At 33.4% G+C, this 21,826-nt stretch overlaps 1 protein-coding gene across 1 annotated transcript; it reads right to left on the bottom strand.

Annotated features, from left to right (window-relative positions):
- Nucleotides 1-1,940: 1,940 nt before the first annotated feature.
- si:ch211-244b2.4 (uncharacterized protein LOC541512 homolog) lies at nt 1,941-8,424 on the bottom strand. Its single transcript, XM_051107037.1, has 10 exons — nt 8,360-8,424; nt 7,757-7,878; nt 7,452-7,635; nt 5,699-5,843; nt 5,125-5,260; nt 4,429-4,540; nt 4,252-4,333; nt 3,849-3,972; nt 3,292-3,397; nt 1,941-3,162 (listed from the first exon to the last, which is right to left on the bottom strand). Exons 1-10 carry the CDS (start codon nt 8,391-8,393, stop codon nt 3,107-3,109), a joined length of 1,101 nt encoding a protein of 366 aa, XP_050962994.1. The 5' UTR covers nt 8,394-8,424; the 3' UTR covers nt 1,941-3,106.
- Nucleotides 8,425-21,826: the final 13,402 nt, after the last annotated feature.

Raw genomic sequence — 21,826 nt, 5'->3', positions numbered from 1 at the left:
CGTTGTGGCAAGCGGCAATTAAATATCTTTCCGTACCTAAGGCAAGTTTAATGTGTTAAATGCCGTTATCATATTTGTATTGGGTGTTTTTTGTGTGTGTGTGTGTGTTTTTTTTTTTTTTTTTTTTTTTTTTTTGTTTTGTTTTTTGTTTTATCCTTGGGGCACTTTTATATTCTACTACGTAGGCCCATTGGATTATATTATAGCCAGTGTTGGGAAGGTTACTTTGGAAATGTAATAGGTTACAGATTACAAGTTACTTGATTTAAAATGTAATAAGTAGTGTAACTTTTCAATTACTTTATTAAAGTAATGTAACATTACTTTTAATTACTTTTTGATTACTTTTCTAAATTTCTAATATTTTCAACTGTTAATCATTTTGGAAACATTTAAACCAGGCAGAGTTAACCGTACAGTAGCGTTCAACACTAATTACTGTCAGACTTTCAAAATCCTTTGTCACTTGAATTAAGATTATAATAACTAAGGGATAATATACATCATTATTTTGCGATAACTGGCTGAATGTACATTATCTCACTTATTACAAAGCTGCTTGATAGATTATTTAGATGTTTCATGTCAAAATTATTAGACACGAAACACTGATCTATGTTGAAATATTTCAGCGCAAAACTTCCATAAAGAAATCAGTTGCTAGAAAACGGCAAGTTCAAACTTGACATTTTAGGGATACAGTGCAGTCATACCAGTTTTCTTACACAACATTTCACCACATAAATAATTACGTAGTAGTACTAGTTTCTTAGTTATTTTATAATCCATTGCAGTGTACAAAAAAAGGCAGCAGCTGGGTTTGTATGAAACAATAGATCAAGTCCACGATACCAGGGTGAAAGATTTTTTACGTAATTGTTTTGGGCTTTTTATGTCTTTTATTGTGATAGGACAGTAGAGAGATGACAGGAAAGAGCTGGGAGGAGAGAGGGGAGCGGGATCGGCAAAGGACCTCGAGACGGGAATCGAACTCGGGTCACCGTGAGCGCTGTTGCGCTATATGTCATAACATAAATAACATCATAACAACGAAATAGTTTAATAGCTATGATACCGGGTTTTAAATCAAATGTTTGCATAGTTATGACAGAAAACACTAGCATCTAACAATGCCTTGGAAAAAACAATCTTAAAAAATAAAGTTTATGCATAAACCCAAATAGGAAATAAACAGTTATTGAATAAGCATGTGTCCTATTCTGTGTCCTAAACTCCTGAAACATTGGTGTCTCATTAGAGCAGTCAATGCAATTTATGAAAGAAGTCAGTTAAATCTGTAAGTGGGGGTGGCGGTGTGAAAAAATTCAGATGTAATCCCCTTTGTAATCACTGGCATTTTTCAAAAGTAACTGTAATTTAATTACACATTTTTTCTCAGTAACTGTAACTAATTACTAATTACATTTATTTTGTAATTAAATTAATATAATATAATATAATATAATATAATATAATTCCATTACATGTAACTAGTTACTCCCCAACACTGATTATATCTTGTTTAAAAGTTATCTAAAAAACGAGTGAAATGAATATAAATCATTGCTTGTGTCTTATTGCTGTGAGGTAAAACCAAATAATGTTTTTAGTGTAAGCCTACTTGTGTATATGTGTTAAAGACAAACAAAACAGTGAAGAACATGCTTGAAATATGAGATATTTTAGAAAAAAAGAAAATCAAGGTTAAAATTACTTGAAAATGGATTTTTTTCCAAACAAGTTAGTAAGTAATTATTTATCTGTGTGTAGGCTATATAATATACAAAAAATGTAATGCAAAAAATGTACCACCAAACGATGTTAGATACAATACATAACTTAACATGTGATAGAAATGATCATGTGATTGATGAAACATCTTACTTGGTCAAATAAATAGTAATACATATTGTATGTGTATTCATTAAATAAGGCCACACTTGTCATTTTATAATTTTATTTTTTATCAGTTATTACACATAAATCCATATCATTACTACTGTCATGACCTCTAAGTAAACAGTCAAATTTGTAATAAAAAATCCCATTAATAACAGGTTAACCCAAAGTATTGATCATAATGTCATAATTTAGTCATTTCACTGTAAAAAATAAAAAAAACACAATTTGTTGAGTCAGCTTAAAACAATTTGTTACCCTGCTGCCTTAAAATTTTAAGTTCAGTCAACTAAAATAAGTTTAGTCAACTTGAAATGTTAAGTTGTACTAAGTAACAACTTAGATATTTGTGTTTGCTAAACTTAACAGATGGGTAAGTAACCCAGCTGCCTTAAGATTTTAAGTTGATTCAATTCAAATATCTAAGTTGTCACTTAGTATAATTTAACATTTCAAGTTGAATAAACTTTTTTTTGAGTTGACTGAACTTAAAATTTTCTCAACAAATTGTTTTTTACAGAGTAGTTGGGACAACATTTGGGGCAATTTTGTTGGTCTGACAAGGGTTTTTATGTCGTTTTCAAGAAAAGAGCATTTTTTAGTATTTGAGACTCAAGTTGAATAAACTTTTTTTGAGTTGACTGAACTTAAAATTTTAAGGCAGCCAGGTTACAAATTATTTTTAGTTGACTCAACAAATTGCTGTATTACTGTGTATCCCTGATTTTTTTGACCACATCTGATTTCCTTCGAGCATATCTGTGAGTATAAAAATACTAAAGATGGAAAATGAATCTGTTTCAGTGTGTAAACATTGGTTCTCAGGCAGTTACCAACAGGCACTATTTTTATTTTTTTTTTGCAGTATAATGCCTGTTTTGCTATGGCACATTGGTAAAGAGTAATTATACAATAGTCAAAAAATGATAGCAGTTTAAAATATATAATGCTTTAAAATAAACAGAAAGGAAACTATATGCTTCACGTTGCTTAAGACATGTTTTACGCTTGTCTTCAAGTTGATGTGAAAAAGCAGCATTTAAAACTATTTCATTTCATTTCTGTTTCCCGCATCCCAATCATTCCTGACTAAACCTTCAAAATCATAATCACTAACATTAAAGTTAGCCAAAATCACTAAATAACGTTTTGTTCCACTCCAAATTCGCCAACATCTTCTGCAAGACCTTGAGCACCTTTATGACTTTCATACACGCCTGATCTTGCGTTCAGCATTTGTTCTCTGGTTGATTTGACACATCTCTGAATGAAAGAGACAAAACAGCATCTTTAATAATATTCAAGTCATTACTTTCATCATGCATTTTAAAGTTCGATTCAAGATCATGTTCATCAAGTTTTGCAATCTTTCAAATGTTTCTGCTGACATACTTGCGAAATCCAGTGTGTAAGTGTCATTATTCACAGTGAAAGTCATGGTTGCTTGGTTTTGTTGGTAAAATTTTTCAATGTCAGCACTTGAGACTGAACAGCCACCCTGTTGAAAAACAATATCAAGATCAGCGACGATGATTTTAATCTCTTTGTTGCCATAAATACAGTAGCCGGTATCACAAATTAAAGGATAATGTACATTCATCCCATCATTATCGCAAACTGAACCCTTACAGGGTGATCAGGACTGCTATTGTATGTCCCTGAAAGGGTTTAGATTACAGTAATTACCAGTAGATGTACACTATCCTGCTTATTACACGGCTATCAAATACATAATTAAAACTTGAGTTAAAATTTCTATATGCAATATTTTATAGATAATATTTGCATTTGATTATTGCATTATTTTTTTGTCAATTAACTTAACTTAAAAAACTAAAATGTGAAAAACTGTCTTCTCAAAAACAAATTGATAAACATAATAAATATAAGTTTAAAGTCCTCATTAACATGTCCATAAAAGCACTGTGGATTTGTAAAAAGTGTTTTACCCTGTTCTTGAAGGTGTACCACTTCTCCCCATTTCTCCCTTTAAACTGCCATTCTGGAGTTTTATTGTTGGAGTTTGTTGGAGGGCTCAAAATGCTTTTTAACTGGGAGGCTATTCCACGTAATCTGTTCATTGAACACATTACACTGTTAGAAGTGCAAATATTTTACTTATTTATTTATATAAATACAACATATTTTACCTTTGTAATGTGACATTTTTTAAATGAAACAATATTCGATGAAAAAAACATAGGAGACCTAGTATGTTTATCTAGAATTGATTAAATGGTGAAAAGTGGGCATTTATATGATAAATGAATATCACTTTTTTAAAACCAAGATTTCATTTTCATAAGGCAAAGAGGCAAACATGAATCTCTTGAGGAAGCTCTTCATATTTACCCTTCTCCTTCAGATGGTACATATTTAGGGCGTCGTCTAACCCGCCTCTTACGGCCTGTAGATAAATTTCTCTGACACATATCTGGAAGCACAAACACGTTTATGAATGTGACATTTCCTGTTCTTGGAAAGGCATTTAAAGGAAACAGATGAGTGTTGGAGAATATGAAAACAAACCTTTAAAGCTAATCTCATACTGGGTAGAGTCAATGGTGAACTTGACTGAGCCACGGCGGTTGTTTTGATACGCCGCCTCCAGCTGTGAGCTCTGAATTGGACTGGCTTTGCCCTATAGTCACATAGATACAATTAAGAGATAGTCATTAAATATAATCAAACTCATTTATGTATAATATCACTTTTTCACCCAAAAATTTAAATTAAAAACAGGATAATTTTTATAAATTTTACGTTTGTGGACTGTATGTAAATGTCTTTCATATGAAATATCTTATTCAGGTCAGTTTTAAATAAAGAATAACATCCCTCTTATTTTGGTTTAAGAAATAACATTTTGCAGATTCTGCAAGGTGTATGTAAACTTTTGACATCAACTGTATATCCCACTAGGATATTATTAGTGGACAAATTCAATAAAAATGAGACTGTCCAGCTGATGTCAACAGCCTTGCGGTTAGCGCGTTGACATATAGCGTCATTGCGCTACGGGTGACCCGAGTTCGAATCCCGGCTTATGGATTTTTCCCCATCCCACCCCACTTCGCTTCCTGTCCATCTACACTGTCCTATCCAAATAAAGGCATCTAAAGGCCAAAAATAAATCTTAAAAAAAAAAAAAATCATAAACTGTCTGCACCTCATAAAAATCATACTGTCCAGTCCACAGGTCATATCTATTAATGTTGAACTCACCTTCTCTCCATACTGACACCAGCTCTGGTCACCTCTGTAATACCACAGCCATTCTGTATCTCTTGAGCTCATACGCCGCACTTTAATATTTGTTTTCTGAAGAACTCTCATTTTAGTGAAATCAATTGAAATAGCTCTATAATGCAAAAGAGAAAAGTGTCAAATTACTTACTTAAAAACTTAATGCTTAAAAGACATAGGCCTAGTTTCACAGACAGGGCTTAGACTAAGCCAGGATTAGGCCATAGTTCAATAAGGACATTTAAGTAATTTTTATAAACATGCAAAAACACACACATACTACAAACATTACTAGTTTGCATCTTGAGACAAAACAAGGGCACTGATATATTTTAAGATCAGTCAGTGCAAGTTTCTTTAGAGCTCAGACTTGGCTCTGACTCTGGGACTAGGCTTAAGCCTCGTCTATGAAACCAAGGGTTAATGTTTAAATTTATAGCTGCAATAAAAACATAACAGCACGTGTTTTATGTTATAGTCTACAGGAATGAAATTTTTTAAAAAAAAGGAGAATATAATTTAGCATTTTCTCAGGTAATAAAATTGCACATACCCAGCTCGTGTGTTATAGATCTTGATTCCTTTAGTGTTAGGGAGTGAATACTGGGCTTCTAGAATGTGATCATTGGCAATGTTCTCCCAGCCCTTTCCAATTTTCAACTGCCATCTGTACGGCCCGTCAAATTCTTCATTAGTCTCTATATGCGATTAAAAAAAATGATGAAATAATTAGAAAGGCAGACTATATATATATGTATATATATATATATATATATATATATGGTTAATTGAAATACAGCTGAAATAAAATATAAATATTAGATGAAAAACTAAATATACTCTAAATAGAAATACTGAGAAAAAACTGGCAAAAGCACACAACCGAGTTACTAAAACTTAAACTAAGACAGAAAATGAACACACACACAAACACACACACTACAACACTATTTAATAATACTATAATAGTAAATAAATAATACTTAAATATTGCTGATTTATTAAAAAAAGAAAATTAAATGGATTTTCGCTCTTCATTCTAAAATGACACATATTATATTATATTACAGTATATTATACAGAATGTCTATTTAGACTAAATTCAAATAGCCTGCCTTGTTGGCAGAGGCTATTTGGGCTAGTCAAACTACAAAAGATAAATGTAAAACATCATCTTCAGTAGCACAGATGGCAAACCGTGCGCAGTAATCATTTGTGATGCGATCAAACCCAGGTTCGAATGGACCTATTGCCAAACGTTTTTTCTCTCCCTTTTCAAATTTCATATCACATCGGAAAGGCATTTACTTTCAATAAAAATGAAGGAAATAATCGAAAAGTTGAAAATAAAGTACTGGGTTAGGGTAGGTTTAGAAAGGGCTTATATTGTCCCAAATAAAGTGGCATCTATTTAATAATTTGAATTAAAATGATAATTTACACTCAATGCATTATTATTGCATACTTTTTAATAATGTACTACAATACTGAGGTGCAGACAATTGCCCCTATTTGCATTAAAAAGTATAAATAGCAGAAAATCCTCTTATGTTAACAGTGTATACAGAATCTAATGCTATTTTAAATTAGTGTAAATAGCATATCACTAAGAAAATACTGTTGTTTGCACTTACTGTAAATAGAACCCACTGCTATTTGCACTTAGTGTAAATAACATAGTGCTATCGAAAATACTGCTGTTTTTATTTAGTGTTAAGAGAATCAATTGCTTTTTGCACTAAGTGTAAATAGAATCCATTGCTATTTTCACTTGGTGTAATTATATCAAATAAAAGGCAGATTAGATTAGATTCACCATTTAACAATTTCTGAAAACAGGTTTCAGGATAACATGGATTGGGTCCTAGAGCCAGTGTGTTGTAAAGCTAAGAAAAAATTAACTAATTGATTACAAGTGGGTGTAATTACTAGATATATGGATTGAATTACATATGGAATTGTTTTTACTTTAGCTGAAGTATGTTTTGTAAAAGATACTCCCACTTTCTACTGAGTATTGTTGCTACAGTACCTTTTTAGTTGATTTGTAAAACTTATATTTTTACACCCCTACCCTGATAACACACATACATCACAGAGACGTCTATTCTACATCTGAAAGACAGTTTTTACGTAGTTTGCTCATCTTCAATACATCTATAGGACGTTCACTATCAGATGTCTTTAAGATGTTTATGATTTAGAATGTATGTAAAACTAACATCTTATGGACGTCTGTCAGATGTCTGTACACAGCAGATGCTTTCCAGATCAAGTGATCTTTAACAGACATCTTGCAGACGTACCTGCAGATGAGGGGCTGCTTCTTCGTCTGCCTTGTCTTGACGATGAGCTCTGGCGGTTGTGGTTGAGGCGACACCCGGCACCATACTTGCACGAACCATTCAAGAAGTCCTTGCATATGTGCTTGTTCCTACACTTGTCCCCATAACGGCACTTACCACGATTGTAATGCATACAGACATTCGGCTTGAACACAAAGCATCATAACTGATTAGGATTTATTCATCTATGCATTCACATTCTATAATGTGCTAATGAGCAGTGAGACTGTCATCTGCTTTCCTCTGGCATGTCTTAAGAGATGTACCTTGCTAGATGTTTGTGGAGCTTCTTCAGAGTCAGATCCAGATTCGCTGGATGCCTGAGAATCTGTGTCACTGTCACTGAAATCTGAGCAACTCTCACTAGATTGTGAGTTGCTGCCTTCATCTAGGAAGAAACAAGTCCTGGTTATTATTACGAGAACAATTTGTATCAATATACAATAGAGGAAATGAATGAAACCCTTAAATAATACCTAAACAATTCTGACTAAGGGTGGAGTAACTTGACTTATCAACTTTAAAGAGACTTATTACAACTGGGCGCTGGTTCCCATTGTGACAACATGCCCCACTATGTCTAAGACATCGACTTTCCACTAAATAAATAAATAAACCCGTGGAATATTCACTGGAGCATAACGTTTGACGTCTATACTAGTTTCACAAAAATAATATTTCGAAAAGAGGATGACACATTACCGGAAAAAGTGTTAACCGAAACCACAGAAAAGCTGTAATCACCGCAGCACGTGTGATTGCTAAAAAGACTTTCTTCTCTAGGATAAGTAGGCCTATAGACAACTTACATTATGTGTTTATTATATTTTGTTTGTTTGATATCGGAATATATGCTTTATGAAACTCACCCGATCCCTCTTGATAGTTCGAAGCCATATTCATAAGTGACCTTCTTTCAGTTTCATTTTCTGGTAAAAACATAACTACATATGTTCCTGTGTGTACTAAACAGGGGATATAGATAGCTACGCTGTTTTGACACATATTATTATTTCATAAGGCATTTAGTCCACAGAAAAAAGTAAAAAATAAAAAAAATAATTTTGAAAAAAAAAAAAAAAAAAAAAAAAAAAAAAAAAAAATCCCATTATACAGCAGTACAAATAATTTATTTACATCATGTAGTCATTTAAGCACTGGCGCCATCAGTAGGGCAGATCCTATAAATGCAGGGGCATTTAAACAAGGAGTAGTAGGTTTTTTTTTTTTTTTTTAGATAAATTGGAATGAAAGTGACATATTTCTGTCATTATTTTTGAAAAATACAGTACAATATAACAGTTTCTGTAATACAAATATAGGCCGATGAAAGTAGATGAAATTTTGAAAAGTACATGTTGTAGTGACAGTTTCATTAAAAGTATTACAGTGCAGTTTTTTTCATTAAACACCTTCAATATTTCTCACAATATCACCGTTTATTCGCTGTAGATTTAAAAATGGTAATAAAATATGACAAGAACTCAAGAGTTAAACTGTGTCAGAACAAATTCATCTTGATAATCACAACTGAATTACAGTCAAGCCAATATGTATTCAGACACCTTCAAAAATTGCTCACATTATCACTGTTTATAGTTTAGAAAGTGGTTATAAAATTTGACAAGTTCATCTTGGTAATTTCAGATAACCTTAATAGAATGTTATGTAACAAAACAAGGTCAAAGTATCAAATCAAAGTTCATCTGTATAGTTCACTGTATGAAGAATTTTTGAATATATATCACAGTTTATTCTGCTATCACTTACATAAACGAACTATAGTGTCCTGCACCCAACAAATTATATCTGGTATCTGAATAATTTTGGACTGTATAACAGTACTCCACGTACTTCTTTAACTGACCACTAGATGACATCAGTAGTAGCTTAACAGTAAAACTTTCCTGCGGTCGTTCATCTTTCAAGTGCCACAACTACTCATTCAAAAAACAAGCGTCAAACATTCAAACCATGTTGCAAATCTCACTTCCTACTGATTTTACTGGTAGATGATTTGAATTGAACTTGTAGTGATCGTGTGAAGGAGCCGTGAACTTACTTGACAGTATGTTTTGCACTTTGTTGACACACGTTAGCGTTTGAAATCCAGGTTTTCACGTCTGTTGGCTTTGAGGTCGTGTATAATGTAAATTTTGTCTCCTGAAGCAAAACCAGTTTAGAACATCGGCTTTTCTGTTCTGTTCTGTTTTTCTTTTTATCTCAGAACATGCTGTCAGTTTCTAAATTCACTGAACTCGCATGAAAACAAAAATTAAAAGCAATATTGAACCAGTTATGGGGGTGATACATCCATATCACTTCAGGTCTTGAATCGATGTTTAAGTGATTTTTAGTGTCTGGGAAAGAGAGGGATGAGATGATGGTAAAGACCTGCCACGACAAGGCTTTTTATTTCACTTAAATGGCCGCATTTTTATATAGAGTGGTATGGAAAAAGTATTTGCCCCCTTCGAGGTATTCGACAAATGACTGTTTGAAAAACGTAATGTTCAAACCAATCGCAATATTGAACACGGTTTGATATTAAAATGCTTATTTAGTTTTATCACCACTGTGAAATAAGAAGTCTCCTAATATCTGCTTGCATAACTTAGCAGCCATAACAGCAACTGAACACCTATAATTTGATGTGAGCCTTGCTCAGAAAGTAGGTCTTCAAGTATGAACTTGTCTTTTCCGGTCCTGGCACATTCATATATCATAAATAGTCTTATATATAATAGTAATATATCTATAATACAGCCTAATATATAAGTTTTTTTTTTGGATCTGAAGTGACAGTAAAGTCATTCATAATGTTTATGTCATGTGGCTGCTGAAAATTCAACTAAATATCTTAAAATGGTCAATTATTGTAGTTATTTTAAACTTTTTTACTGCATTTTTGATTAAGTAAATTTATCTTGATGAGCATAAGAGACTTTTCTCAGAAGCATAATAAAATCTCCAAACCTTTAAACAGTAGCATAGATATAATTCACCCTTCAAAGGCTTAAAATATTTTGACTCATCTTTTCATGGATTTTTATCTCCCATTTCTTAGGAACCATCCAGAGGCCTTCAGCAAACAGAATATCTGCTGATGGAGTGCGGACTATTTCTTGCGGCTGAATCATGAACTTTTCCACAGGGGCAATATAGGTAATTAATAATGTTTTTTTATTATACAAATCAAATATTTTTTAAAAAATAAGGTTTGTGTTTTTTCAGGTTTGCTTATGTTAAATATGATATTGTGTTTGATGATCAGCATGCAATATTTTGATTCAAACATTTAAACTAGCATCACACGTAAACTACGGTTATCACAGTCAAAGATCATATGTGCTTGCAAGATGCAGTTCATTTCCACCCATTTTCCGCACACTCTCGCATTCAATCAGAGATGCATTAGATTATGCAGACAGAATTGTAAAAGTCTAGATGTTAAAAGACTCATAACAATGATGACTAACCTGAAACAAGGCCTTTCTTATCTCTACCATATATTTTCAGTGTGATACACAGACTACAGTGTGAATAATAATATTCTTTAGCAGTGTTGGGGGTAACGCATTACAAGTAATAATAATAATAATATTACTCTATTTTTCAAGTAACTAGTAAAGTAACACATTACTTTTTAATTGACAAGAAAATATCTGAGTTACCTTTTCAAATAAGTAACACCAGTTACTTTTTTCTATTTATTGATTGACAAGTCTCTTGTCATGAAATTGGGAGTAAACATGATGTTACTGTATTCTAGACTAAATGTGAACATGCATTCATTCATCTCACTTACAAAAAGCAGATTCAGCATTCCTCAAAATTAATAAAAACAGTGAAATGCAAACTCAGAATATGACGCAACCATGCAATAATTAAATATGTTAAAACAAAAATCCTTTATGTATTTAATCACATTTTATTAACCGATGTCTTTGCTGCTGACCTTCGATGATGCAATTCAACCATACAAATAAGCAAAAATTACTTTAGATAAACTAACATTTGTGCTTGCTTTTTTTTTTTTTTTTATAGCTGAAGAGTGATCTCCTGCATAAATGTACTTTTCTTTCAGCCTGAGGTGAATTCATTTCACTTTTGGTGTTACATTAGAATTGTTTTATATTAAAAACAAAGAAGCAAGCCCTGCCCAGATTTAAAAAGTAACGCAAAAGTAATGTAACGCATTACTTTCCATTAATCGTAACTAAGTAACGTAATTAGTTACTTTTTCAGGGAGAAACGCAAAATTGTAATGCGTTACTTTTAAAAGTAACTTTCCCAAACACTGTTCTTTAGTATTTTTTAGTATTTGTGTCTTGTTTTTTCCTGTAAAAATATTGACACATTTATGTTCGGATTTGTATTTCATCTTAAATATGTTTTGATGAAATAGTGTTTAATTAGAAACACAAAAAGAGAGGAAAGGAAAGGAAAGGAAAGGGAAAAAAACATGCATATGCAGTAAGATCAGGTCACCTACAGGATGTGGGTCAGAGTGAACATGTACCGATTCTATCTGCTAAGCGGCTATGTAGTTTCGCAAATACCACTTGAAAACTGTAATGCTCACACAGTCAGAAAAGCACTTACATTTGATTTAGTATACAAGGCTTTTTGAGTCACAAAAAAAATTAGACCAGTGGCTGATTTTTATATGAATTGATTGTTCAAGTCTTTCCAATTACTTGGCCAATCACTAAACCAGTCTAAATGATTCATTTACAAGTTCGATTGATCCTGTTCTTGAGTTAACCCAGTGGTCCGTTTGCACAGTTTAGCTCAATGGAGGGGAGGATTATTAAATACTTACACTACCATATTTTTTTTTTGTTTGTTTGTTCTTTTGAATATTCTATTTATCAAAGAATCCTGGAAAAAAATGGGTTTACATGGGTTTTACAAAAATATTAAGCAGAACAACTAGGTTTGATAATAAGAAACGTTTCTCGAACATCAAATCAACAAATTAGACTGATTTCTGAAGGATCATGTGACACTGAAGACTAGTGTTGGGGGTAACGCATTACAAGTAATGAGTTCTGTAATCAGATTACCTTTTTTTCGAGTAACTAGTAAAGTAACACATTACTTTTAAATTAAAAGATAATATAAGTAACACCAGTATCTTTGTTTTCCCATTTAGTCATTGACATCTCTCCTGTCTCCAAGTTGAGAGAAATCCAGAATAAGTGCAGAAGCACTTCCTTCAGCTTTATTTATTTCACTTTTAGTGTGATTTTTATTTTACATTTTTTTTTTGTTATTAAAAAACCAACAAGCAAGCTCAGCCCAGGAGGGAAAAAGTAACACAAAAGTAACATAATGCAGTACTTTCCATAAAAAGTAACGCAGTTAGTTACTTTTTTAATTGAGTAAAGCAATATTGTAATGCATTACTTTTAAATGACACAGTTTATTAACCATATACAACAGAGACATATATAGAAACCCTTACAAAAATTAATACTGCTGAAGACTGGAGCTGAAAATTCTGCTTTATCACAAGAATAAATTTCAATTTAGAATATATTTTGTAATTAAAGTGTAATATTATTTCACAGTATTACTGTTTTTACTGTATTTTTCTTCAAATACTGTGCCTTGCAAAAGTATTCATACCCCTTTATTTTTTTCATGTTTTGTTATGTTGCAGCCTTATGTTAAACTGCTTGAAATTACTTTTTTTTTTCACATTAATCTGCACTCCGTACACCATATTGACAAAGCACAAAACAGATTTGTGACAACTTTGCAAATGTATTCAAAATAAACCACTAAAATAAGTACATTTCATAAGTATTCATACCCCCAACTTAGTACTTAGTTGAAGCACCTTTACAGCCTCAAGTCTTTTTGGGTATGATGTGACAAGTGTTGTACATCTGCTTTTGGCAATTATCTGCCATTCTTCTCCTCACATCTTTGCCTCTCGAGGTTTGTCAGCTTGGATAGGGGAAGATGCATCCTTTCAGGTTTCTCTAGAAATGTTTGATTGTGTTCAAGCCCAGGCTGTGGCTGGGCCACTCGAGGACATTCACATTGTTGTCTATAAGCCAGTCTTGTTGTGTGCTTACGGTCATTGTCCTGTTGGAATGTGAACCTTCTGCTTAGTCTATCTCAATTTTTTGGTGCATTGAGCTTTCCTTCTCCTCTGTCGAGTACCTCAGTCCCTGCCGCTGAAAAACAGCCCCACAGTATGAAGCTGCTACCACCACACTTTACTATTGGGATAGTACTCTGCAGGTGATGAGCAGTGCCTGGTTTTCTCCATACATGATGCTTGGAATTAAGGTTCATCAGATAAGAGAATCTTGTTTCTCACAGTCTGAGGGTTTTTTCGCAAGGCACTGTAAATGCATCCCTGGTGAGCCTTTTTTCAAAAGCATTTAAAAAAATCCCAAATCTCCAAAAACAAATTCACTCTGGATAACAAATCTTGATGCATAATGTTTCATTGATCTTCTTTTACTGTTATTAAAGTAGCCTAGATCAAAATAAACAATATTGTTAATGAAATAAGTAAACCATAAGGTATCTGCCTTTAAAGTTCATTTATGAGTTGCCCATATAATCTTTAAGTGGTAAAGTATTTGGCTCCAGGATAAGGATATAGGACCCCTATGGGACTACTTAATGGATGAAAATAGCTATAAGGCAGGATATCCTAAAGAAGTGCAGATGGAGATATGGAGGCGGATGGACGCCTGAAGGACGTTCACTAGAGTGAGGTAAGCATTGATTGGCAGATCAAGCTCCTCCCAAAACCTTCACTTAAGAACTCCATTTATGTTTCTTTAAGATGAAATTAGGTGCATTGTGGGTGTGTGGCATTATGTAGCGTCACCATTTTACATCCAAAAACAATTCACTATTCAGTTCAGCCTCACAACACAGATGCTCGAATTCGAGAAGTGTTCAAAACAGGCCAATGTCATCTATCAGTAGTTCTGGGAAGGGGGTTTCGAAGATCTTCATTTGGGTCATTCCATATACAAAGACTAATATACTGATGTCACTCAAATTGACAAGAGCCTTTTGGATTTCCCCAGAAACTCCATGGACACACAAAGGACATCTGTTTAATCCCCATTTGCTACTTCAGGGGAAAATCGAAAAGGATCCTTTACAATGACAGCCACAAACTTCTCTAAACATCTTTAAAAATCAGTAGCTGTGAATTCACAGAGGACATAGGCTGCTAGTCAACAGTGCTATATTGTATTACACGCTGTCAGCTGTTTTGCATTATTGATGGCAGTCTGCCTAAATCTGTTATTTTCTCTCTGGCACAACACAGTAGCCTAAAACACCAAACTACCACCTCGACAATATGAAAAAATAGAGTAGAGATAGACAGAGAATGACTGAATGTTAAAAGTGTGTGTGTGTGTTTAAGAAAGAAGGATGCAGTTTGTGCATGCAGCGGCACAAATATTTGCAATTATGCATGCTGTTTGTCTGTGAGAGGACGTGATGGTGCATAAATGGAATCTAGTGTTGTAGGAAATCTCGCTGAGTGAATATGAATGTCTGTGAAAGTCTAACTGGATCTGGTTAATGAGGTCTATAAATATTCTAAAGCCAACCTGCCTGAATTTCGCATATCGCTGTGAACCTCACTCTCACTCACGATTTTTCCATTCATTTTTTTCAATTTCGCTTATCTACTAACAATCCTCAAAAGTGCACATATATGCAGCAAACGAAATTCTTTTGTCTGAACGAAACTAAAATTCTTACCACAGTCGATGTTGCCAAGCCTGTGGTTTTCCTACTTTTAGACTCTTGCCACAGGACATTTTTTAGTCTGTGGGTTAAGGTAATCTTTACGAAACGGCTCTTTTATTTAGAAGGCCAGATTGTTCCACCATATTGTGTGTTGCACTCTCTCTCATTCATTTATAGGAGTGCGCCGTCTTAGTAAATCTAAAGTGTTTGGTTTTGAATAGCAAATGGGCTGACCACAGTACCATTTCCATCACATTTCAAATTATGTGTTGTGTTTAATGGCATTCTGTGATGGAAATGAACATTTTTGGGATCAAATGGAGTCATTTGTTTTGGCTGAAGCGAATTTCAAAGCTTGCATTTCACTTATCCTAAATTCACAAAATGAATGAAATATCGAAAATGTATGATTTAAAAGGAAGAAAAGTATGAAAATCAAAAAAAAAAAGAAAAATCTGCACATCTAAACAAGATTCAAAACAAGATTATCTTAAGTAATCAAAGAAGATCAACACAGTAAAACAAGATGCAAAGTTCAAAGTATTTTGAACAAGAGTTTATTACTAAGGATAATCTTCAGTGATAAATTCTTATTCAAAGGGCCTTGAACTTTGCTTCTTGTTTTGGTGTGCAGATCTTTGATTTTTGTACCTTTCTTCCATTGACTAAATCTACACACAAACCTTCTTTTTGAATTTTTATATGTTTGTGTTTATATTTTTTTATTTAAATAAAACATTGGGTATTAAGACTTGTATGGCTTAATGTGGCTTACTGAAATATGTAGTAGAAAACCCATGAAAGATTTATGTAATTTAAGAAATCCACACCATTTTATATATATGTTGGGCTATGGGGGTGCCTTTATTTAGATGATGTCTAGGGCCCTGTGAAATCCGTTTTATTTTTTTCCAAATTTATTTTTTTCCATTTGAATTTTTCTGGATTCCGTTTTTTTCCCGTTTGAATTTTTCTCAACTCCTTTTCAATAGTAAATTACATTTTATTAATCAAAGAACATGTCTAATTAATTAAAATCATGAAATGTATACAGTTTCACATTAATTTAATAAAGGTTTAACAAAAATGACATGTTTAGGGCCCTATAAAATGTATTTTTTCTCACCATGTTTTATTGTTATCAAATTCTGTGTTTTATGTCTTATTATTTGAATGCATACTTAATATATTCAAATTTATTCTTAAAATAGCTTTATGAAAGGTTTTTTTTAACCCTCAGAAATTCTGTGTTGTGTGTTTAAAATGTTCTGGTTATCAAATAAAGGCATAAAACATTAATTTCATTTATCTTTTAATTATTGAAAATTAAGCAAACTTTTTTTGGCAAGCAAAGGGGAATTTACTATTAAAATTAAAACGTGGAAGAAATGTTGTGTGATTATACCCTAAAAAATAATGTTCGTTTCATTTTAGTAGTAGTAGTAGTAGTAATAGTAATATATTTCTGGTACAGTGTCCTCAAGTTAAACCGGACTTTTATTTTGATGGGTTGATGATGTCGACCTTTACATTTCTGTGTGTATATGATATGACGCTAGTTTTCCTAAAATGGAACAAATGCTGAAATCTCGTGTGTGTAATAAACAAAAACGCTCGTCTGCTCCATTCATTAAAACAGAGCGATAAGAAAATAAAATCTATTGTAGTCACGCAGAACATGCAGGATTCACATTAAAATGTTATTTTTGCGGCATAATATTTATTCCATATTGCAGTTTGATTTAAGTGTGATGACCTACTTTTGATTAGTTCATTCAAACTTTGACAAACTCTGTGACATTCCGCATTATTTAGTAAATTCCGTTTTTATGACTGGATTCCACAATTCTGTCTACATTTTCCGCATTGTGGAAAAGCCTTAAAGGCATCAGAGCTAAAGTGGAGAGAACAAATATGCGACTAAGGAAGTAAATGAAGTTTTATTCATCCACAGGCACCAGTGAAGACTTGCATCATTTCTCTTGTTGCCCTTCGACTGAAAATTACAACCAAAAGCCGCACAATGTGGCATTGGATCAGTATTTTATTTTCCGAGTCATGTATTCCAAGTTAAAAATAGCAACAGTAACTCACCGAGTACAACCATGTGATGCAATTAAAATAATGACGCCCCCATAGTCCAAAATATGTATACAACAATGTGGATTTTTTAAATAACATAAATCTTTCATGGGTTTTCTACTGCATATTTCAGTAGGAGACATCATTTACAATATATAAAGCCATACAAGTCTGAAAAAAACTAGGGCTGTTAAACGATTAATCGCAATTAATCGCATACAAAGTCCCGCTGAGGGCTAGGTTAAGGGTTTTTTTTAGGGCTGTCAAACGATTAATCGCGATTAATTTACTACTCTGTAAAAAAACAATTTGTTCAGTCAACTTAAAATAATTTGTTACCTGGCTGCCTTAAAATTTTAAGTTCAGTCAACTCAAAAAATGTTTATTCAGTTTGAAATGTTAAATTATACTAAGTGACAACTTAGATATTTGAGTTGATTCAACTTAAAATTTTAAGGCAGCTGGGTTACTTATCCATCTGTTAAGTTTCGCAAACACAAATATCTAAGCTGTTACTTAGTACAACTTAACATATTTGACTAAACTTATTCGAGTTGACTGAACTTAAAATTTTAAAGCAGCAGGGTAACAAATTATTGTAAGCTGACTCAACAAATTGTGTTTTTTACAGTGTAATATATGTGTGTGTACTGTTTGTAATTATTATGTATATATAAATACAAACACATTCATGTATATGTTTAAGAAATATTTACAAGTATATGTAAGGGTTATAATTTTTATATAGTTTATATTATAATTTGTACATAAATAAATTTCTCTTAAATATATACATTAATTTCTCTGTATTTATATATACATAATAATTACACACAGTACACACATATATTAGGCAAACTCAAACTTTTATTTTGTATTATTAATCGTTTGACAGCCCTAAAAAAACCCCTTAACATAGCCCTCAGCGGGATTGTAAATAGACCATACAAACAGATTGACAAATTCATACAAATTTGCCACCAATTCATCATTAGAATAAATAGTACATAAATAATAAAATAGGTTTAAGCTGAAGTAAAATTATTAAAACTAAAACAGAAAAAATAAAGCTAAAAAAACATAAAACTACTGAAAATAATTCAAATGAAAACTGAAAATATAAAAATTATAGCTAATTAATAATTTAAATAAATAAAACTTAAATAACACTCACTTACACCATTTTTACAGTTTTGTTTAAAAGACTAAACTGAGATAGATATTCAGACTACATTCAGCCAGAGGGCTCTCTCTTTCTTGCTCAGTGGCGCGCATTGATTCGCCAGAGTGGGGCACAGATTGAGTAGTTGATTTACTTCTCCCTGCAGCATTCGCTGATGCTTTTAAGTGGATTGATTCCTGTGAGTGCTGGCCTTGGAAGGTCAGACTCTATCCATACTTACGCTCTCTCCAGTACAAAGCCATTCCTTTGGCAGGTATATTGGCTAGCGTCCACCACTGCTCAGCTTTCATTGGCTAAGAGCTTGTTGGGCAGGGACTGTGATTTGTTACCTGCCAAATAAGGGCTTTTTTTTTTTCTCTGCGCAGAGAGAGTGAGTGAGCGCCACAGAGAAAGAGAGAAAATGAACATGTTCGGAGCTTAAGATGACAGTGCAGCTCAGTGACAGAGAGAAAAAGATAAAATCAGTAAGCCGCATCTGTATCTGTTAACCATTAAACTGACTGAGAATGCACACAAACCTTCTGTTTATAAAAATCATGTTGCACGGAGTATTTGTAATACAGTTTTTAGTGGTATTCATTGGAAATATTGACAAATTAAGGTATCGTTTATGTAATCGTCACACAAAGGGTTAGTGACGAGACGAATAAGCAATAATAGAAATGCCTGACTTAGTAAACACCACTAATTATAACGAAATACCACTAATTATGATGTAAAACGGCTGGCAACAACATTAAACTTTGAAATCATACTTATCAACGTAAATTATATGTATGGGGTGCTTTTAGTAATGATAGGTATAACAAAAACTGTCTGTGCCACCGATGCATTAGCATGTACCAAGTGTACTTTGCTTCTACATCAAAGCAACTGTCAGTATTTCTGTTGCTATGGAATATAAGGTTAATTATTCTTAATCTGTGCTTAATTGTACATTATAGTACAGTTATTTAAGACCAAGAGCTTAATTTGTACTGAATTGTACTTTATTATTTAGGATCAAGAACTTACTGTTCCAAAGCCCCCTTCAATTTGTCCTTTGGCAGCTGTCAGAAATGACCTAATGTCTTCGATGTAGTTAAAGACTGAAGAAAAACTAGTTGATTAGTAGTGCATAAAAGAATTTGCACTTCTACAAGAAATTCCAGTCGAGTGAGACACAGAGAGCGAGAGAGAAAGAAAGTCTTTGTAGTCCTGCTCAGTCATAATGGGTCGTTTCAAAATGACCTCTGTGACCCAGGACACTCCTCTGGAGAATTCACTGTGCTGAGTGCCAGAAGCCGCACATGGCTGAAACAAGGGAAGATGATGTAGGCAGAAGGCAAACGGGGGTCAAAAAAGAGAAAGTACGCCCAGACGCACCTGTCAGTGGTAGACATAATGTTGAAAGATGAATGCCAGTGTGTGAATCGTGAGCATCTGCTCTATTGATCTTACTTAACGACCAGATAAATTTGTTTGTCAGTTCGATGTACTGCTGTCTGGTTTTCGCTTAGTGCAGTGAAATGCTTTGACTGTCTGCGGAGATCCGTTCCTGGTCCTTTCTACCATTTCTCTATTAGATAAATACAACAGTACTAATTACAAAAAATCCTGCAGGGCCCCCATGTCATGAAAAATTAAATGTCGACTCTTATCAAATATTTACCTTATGATAAAACATTATAGCAATATACACTTAATAATTTGTATAGAAAAATAACTTTATTCAACCATTTTAATTGTAAGAAATTGGTAAACAAAGTCATTATTTTTGTCTTCTTTGTGCACAAAACGTATTGTCATAGCTTCATAAAATTAAAGTCGAACCACTGATGTTACATGGACTATTTTAACAATGTCTTTACTACCTTTCTGGGCCTTAAGTGTGGTAGTTGCATTGCTGTCTATGCAGGGTCAGAAAGCTCTCAGATTTCATCAAAAATATCTTAATTTGTGTTTCGAAGATGAATAAAGGTAAGAAATTAATGACAGAATTTTCATTTTTGGGTGAACTATCCCTTTAACAGGCTTCAGTGCATTTAAAAATTCAGTATGCAAATGAGCTCTGTCCTGATTGGCTAACCCCTGTGTACAGTTGTAACTAAGTTGACTGTGATATAACTATGGTGGTATTTACACCACCCCATTTTCAACTAAAAACTGAAAACTTTTAAATGTGTTTTGGCCATTTATTTACACGACAACTGTGCTGAGTAAACTACAAAAATGTGAATTTGTGAAAACTGTGAGGTCATGTACTGGAATGGGTTAGTGTTGGGCAATATGCTCAATATTCATATCGCCCTATCGTCAGCCTGCGAGATCGCTGATACACAATATTATCGTGCTAATTTATTTAATTATTTACTTAGTTTCATTGCCAGCAAATGAACCAACGCCAGCATAAGGCTAAAAGCAGCCTAATGTAAAATAAATATGACTTAATTTGTGTTTAACATAATAGCAATTTAATAGAAACATTGTAAGTTACTAATTCTTATATTTCCTTAGTTATTCAAAAAGCAGTTACAGAAAACGAGCAAAGAACATTTGCGTTATCAAAGAACATCATCACTGACTAGCCTGCGAAGGGAGGCCGTTCCTTTTGCCCCCCTTTTACATTCTCTTCCCTCCTTGCTGAACGGGATAGATTTTGAAAGTGAAAGTAAAACCGGAAAAACAGCGCGCATAAGAAAGCGATTGCGCGCTTTCGCGAATGTCAGCAACTGCATGTAATTACAGATTGCACACTTCCCACCTGAAACACCCCCTACCGCTCAACGTGCCTTTGTGTTTAAACCAGCCATCTTGTGGCAAGTTTCTGAAGCGCCCCAGAAGCGGCTCTCTGCACTGCGTCACTAAAGTTAGGCGCCTAATCTTTTTTTGACGGATAATAATAATAATCATCTTGCTATAGTCAAAAGCATCAGCAACAGGTGATATCTATTGGCATAGGCACAACCCTAAAATGCGTATGTGTGGAGACGCATAGTGTTTTTTTTACAAAGTGACTTTGCAACTACTGGCATGCATAATGCGGCATTTATAGTCATTTTTGCATATCTGTGTGAGTGGGATCATTTTGACATTGTTGTGTGTACGCGAAACATTTCAAAAACGCCAAGGAAAAACGTTTTCATTTTTTAGTACATTGTTGTACCCTTTGTGCAGCTTAAATGTGTGAAATTTCAACTGAATTGTGCAAGCAAAATGCACTTTGTCCATTGTTAGTAGTGTAGAAATGCATAAAGCACCACTCAAACAGAAGTCACTTTCAAATCAAGCAGCTTTCTGTTGGTCAACACCACGAATTTGTGTGGCCAACTTAAACACAGGAGCTCAA

Source organism: Labeo rohita, chromosome 4 (assembly GCF_022985175.1).
Source record: "Labeo rohita strain BAU-BD-2019 chromosome 4, IGBB_LRoh.1.0, whole genome shotgun sequence".
Lineage (NCBI taxonomy): Eukaryota > Metazoa > Chordata > Actinopteri > Cypriniformes > Cyprinidae > Labeo > Labeo rohita.
Note: the sequence above shows the minus strand (reverse complement) of the source record. Positions and strands in the feature narration are given on the sequence as shown.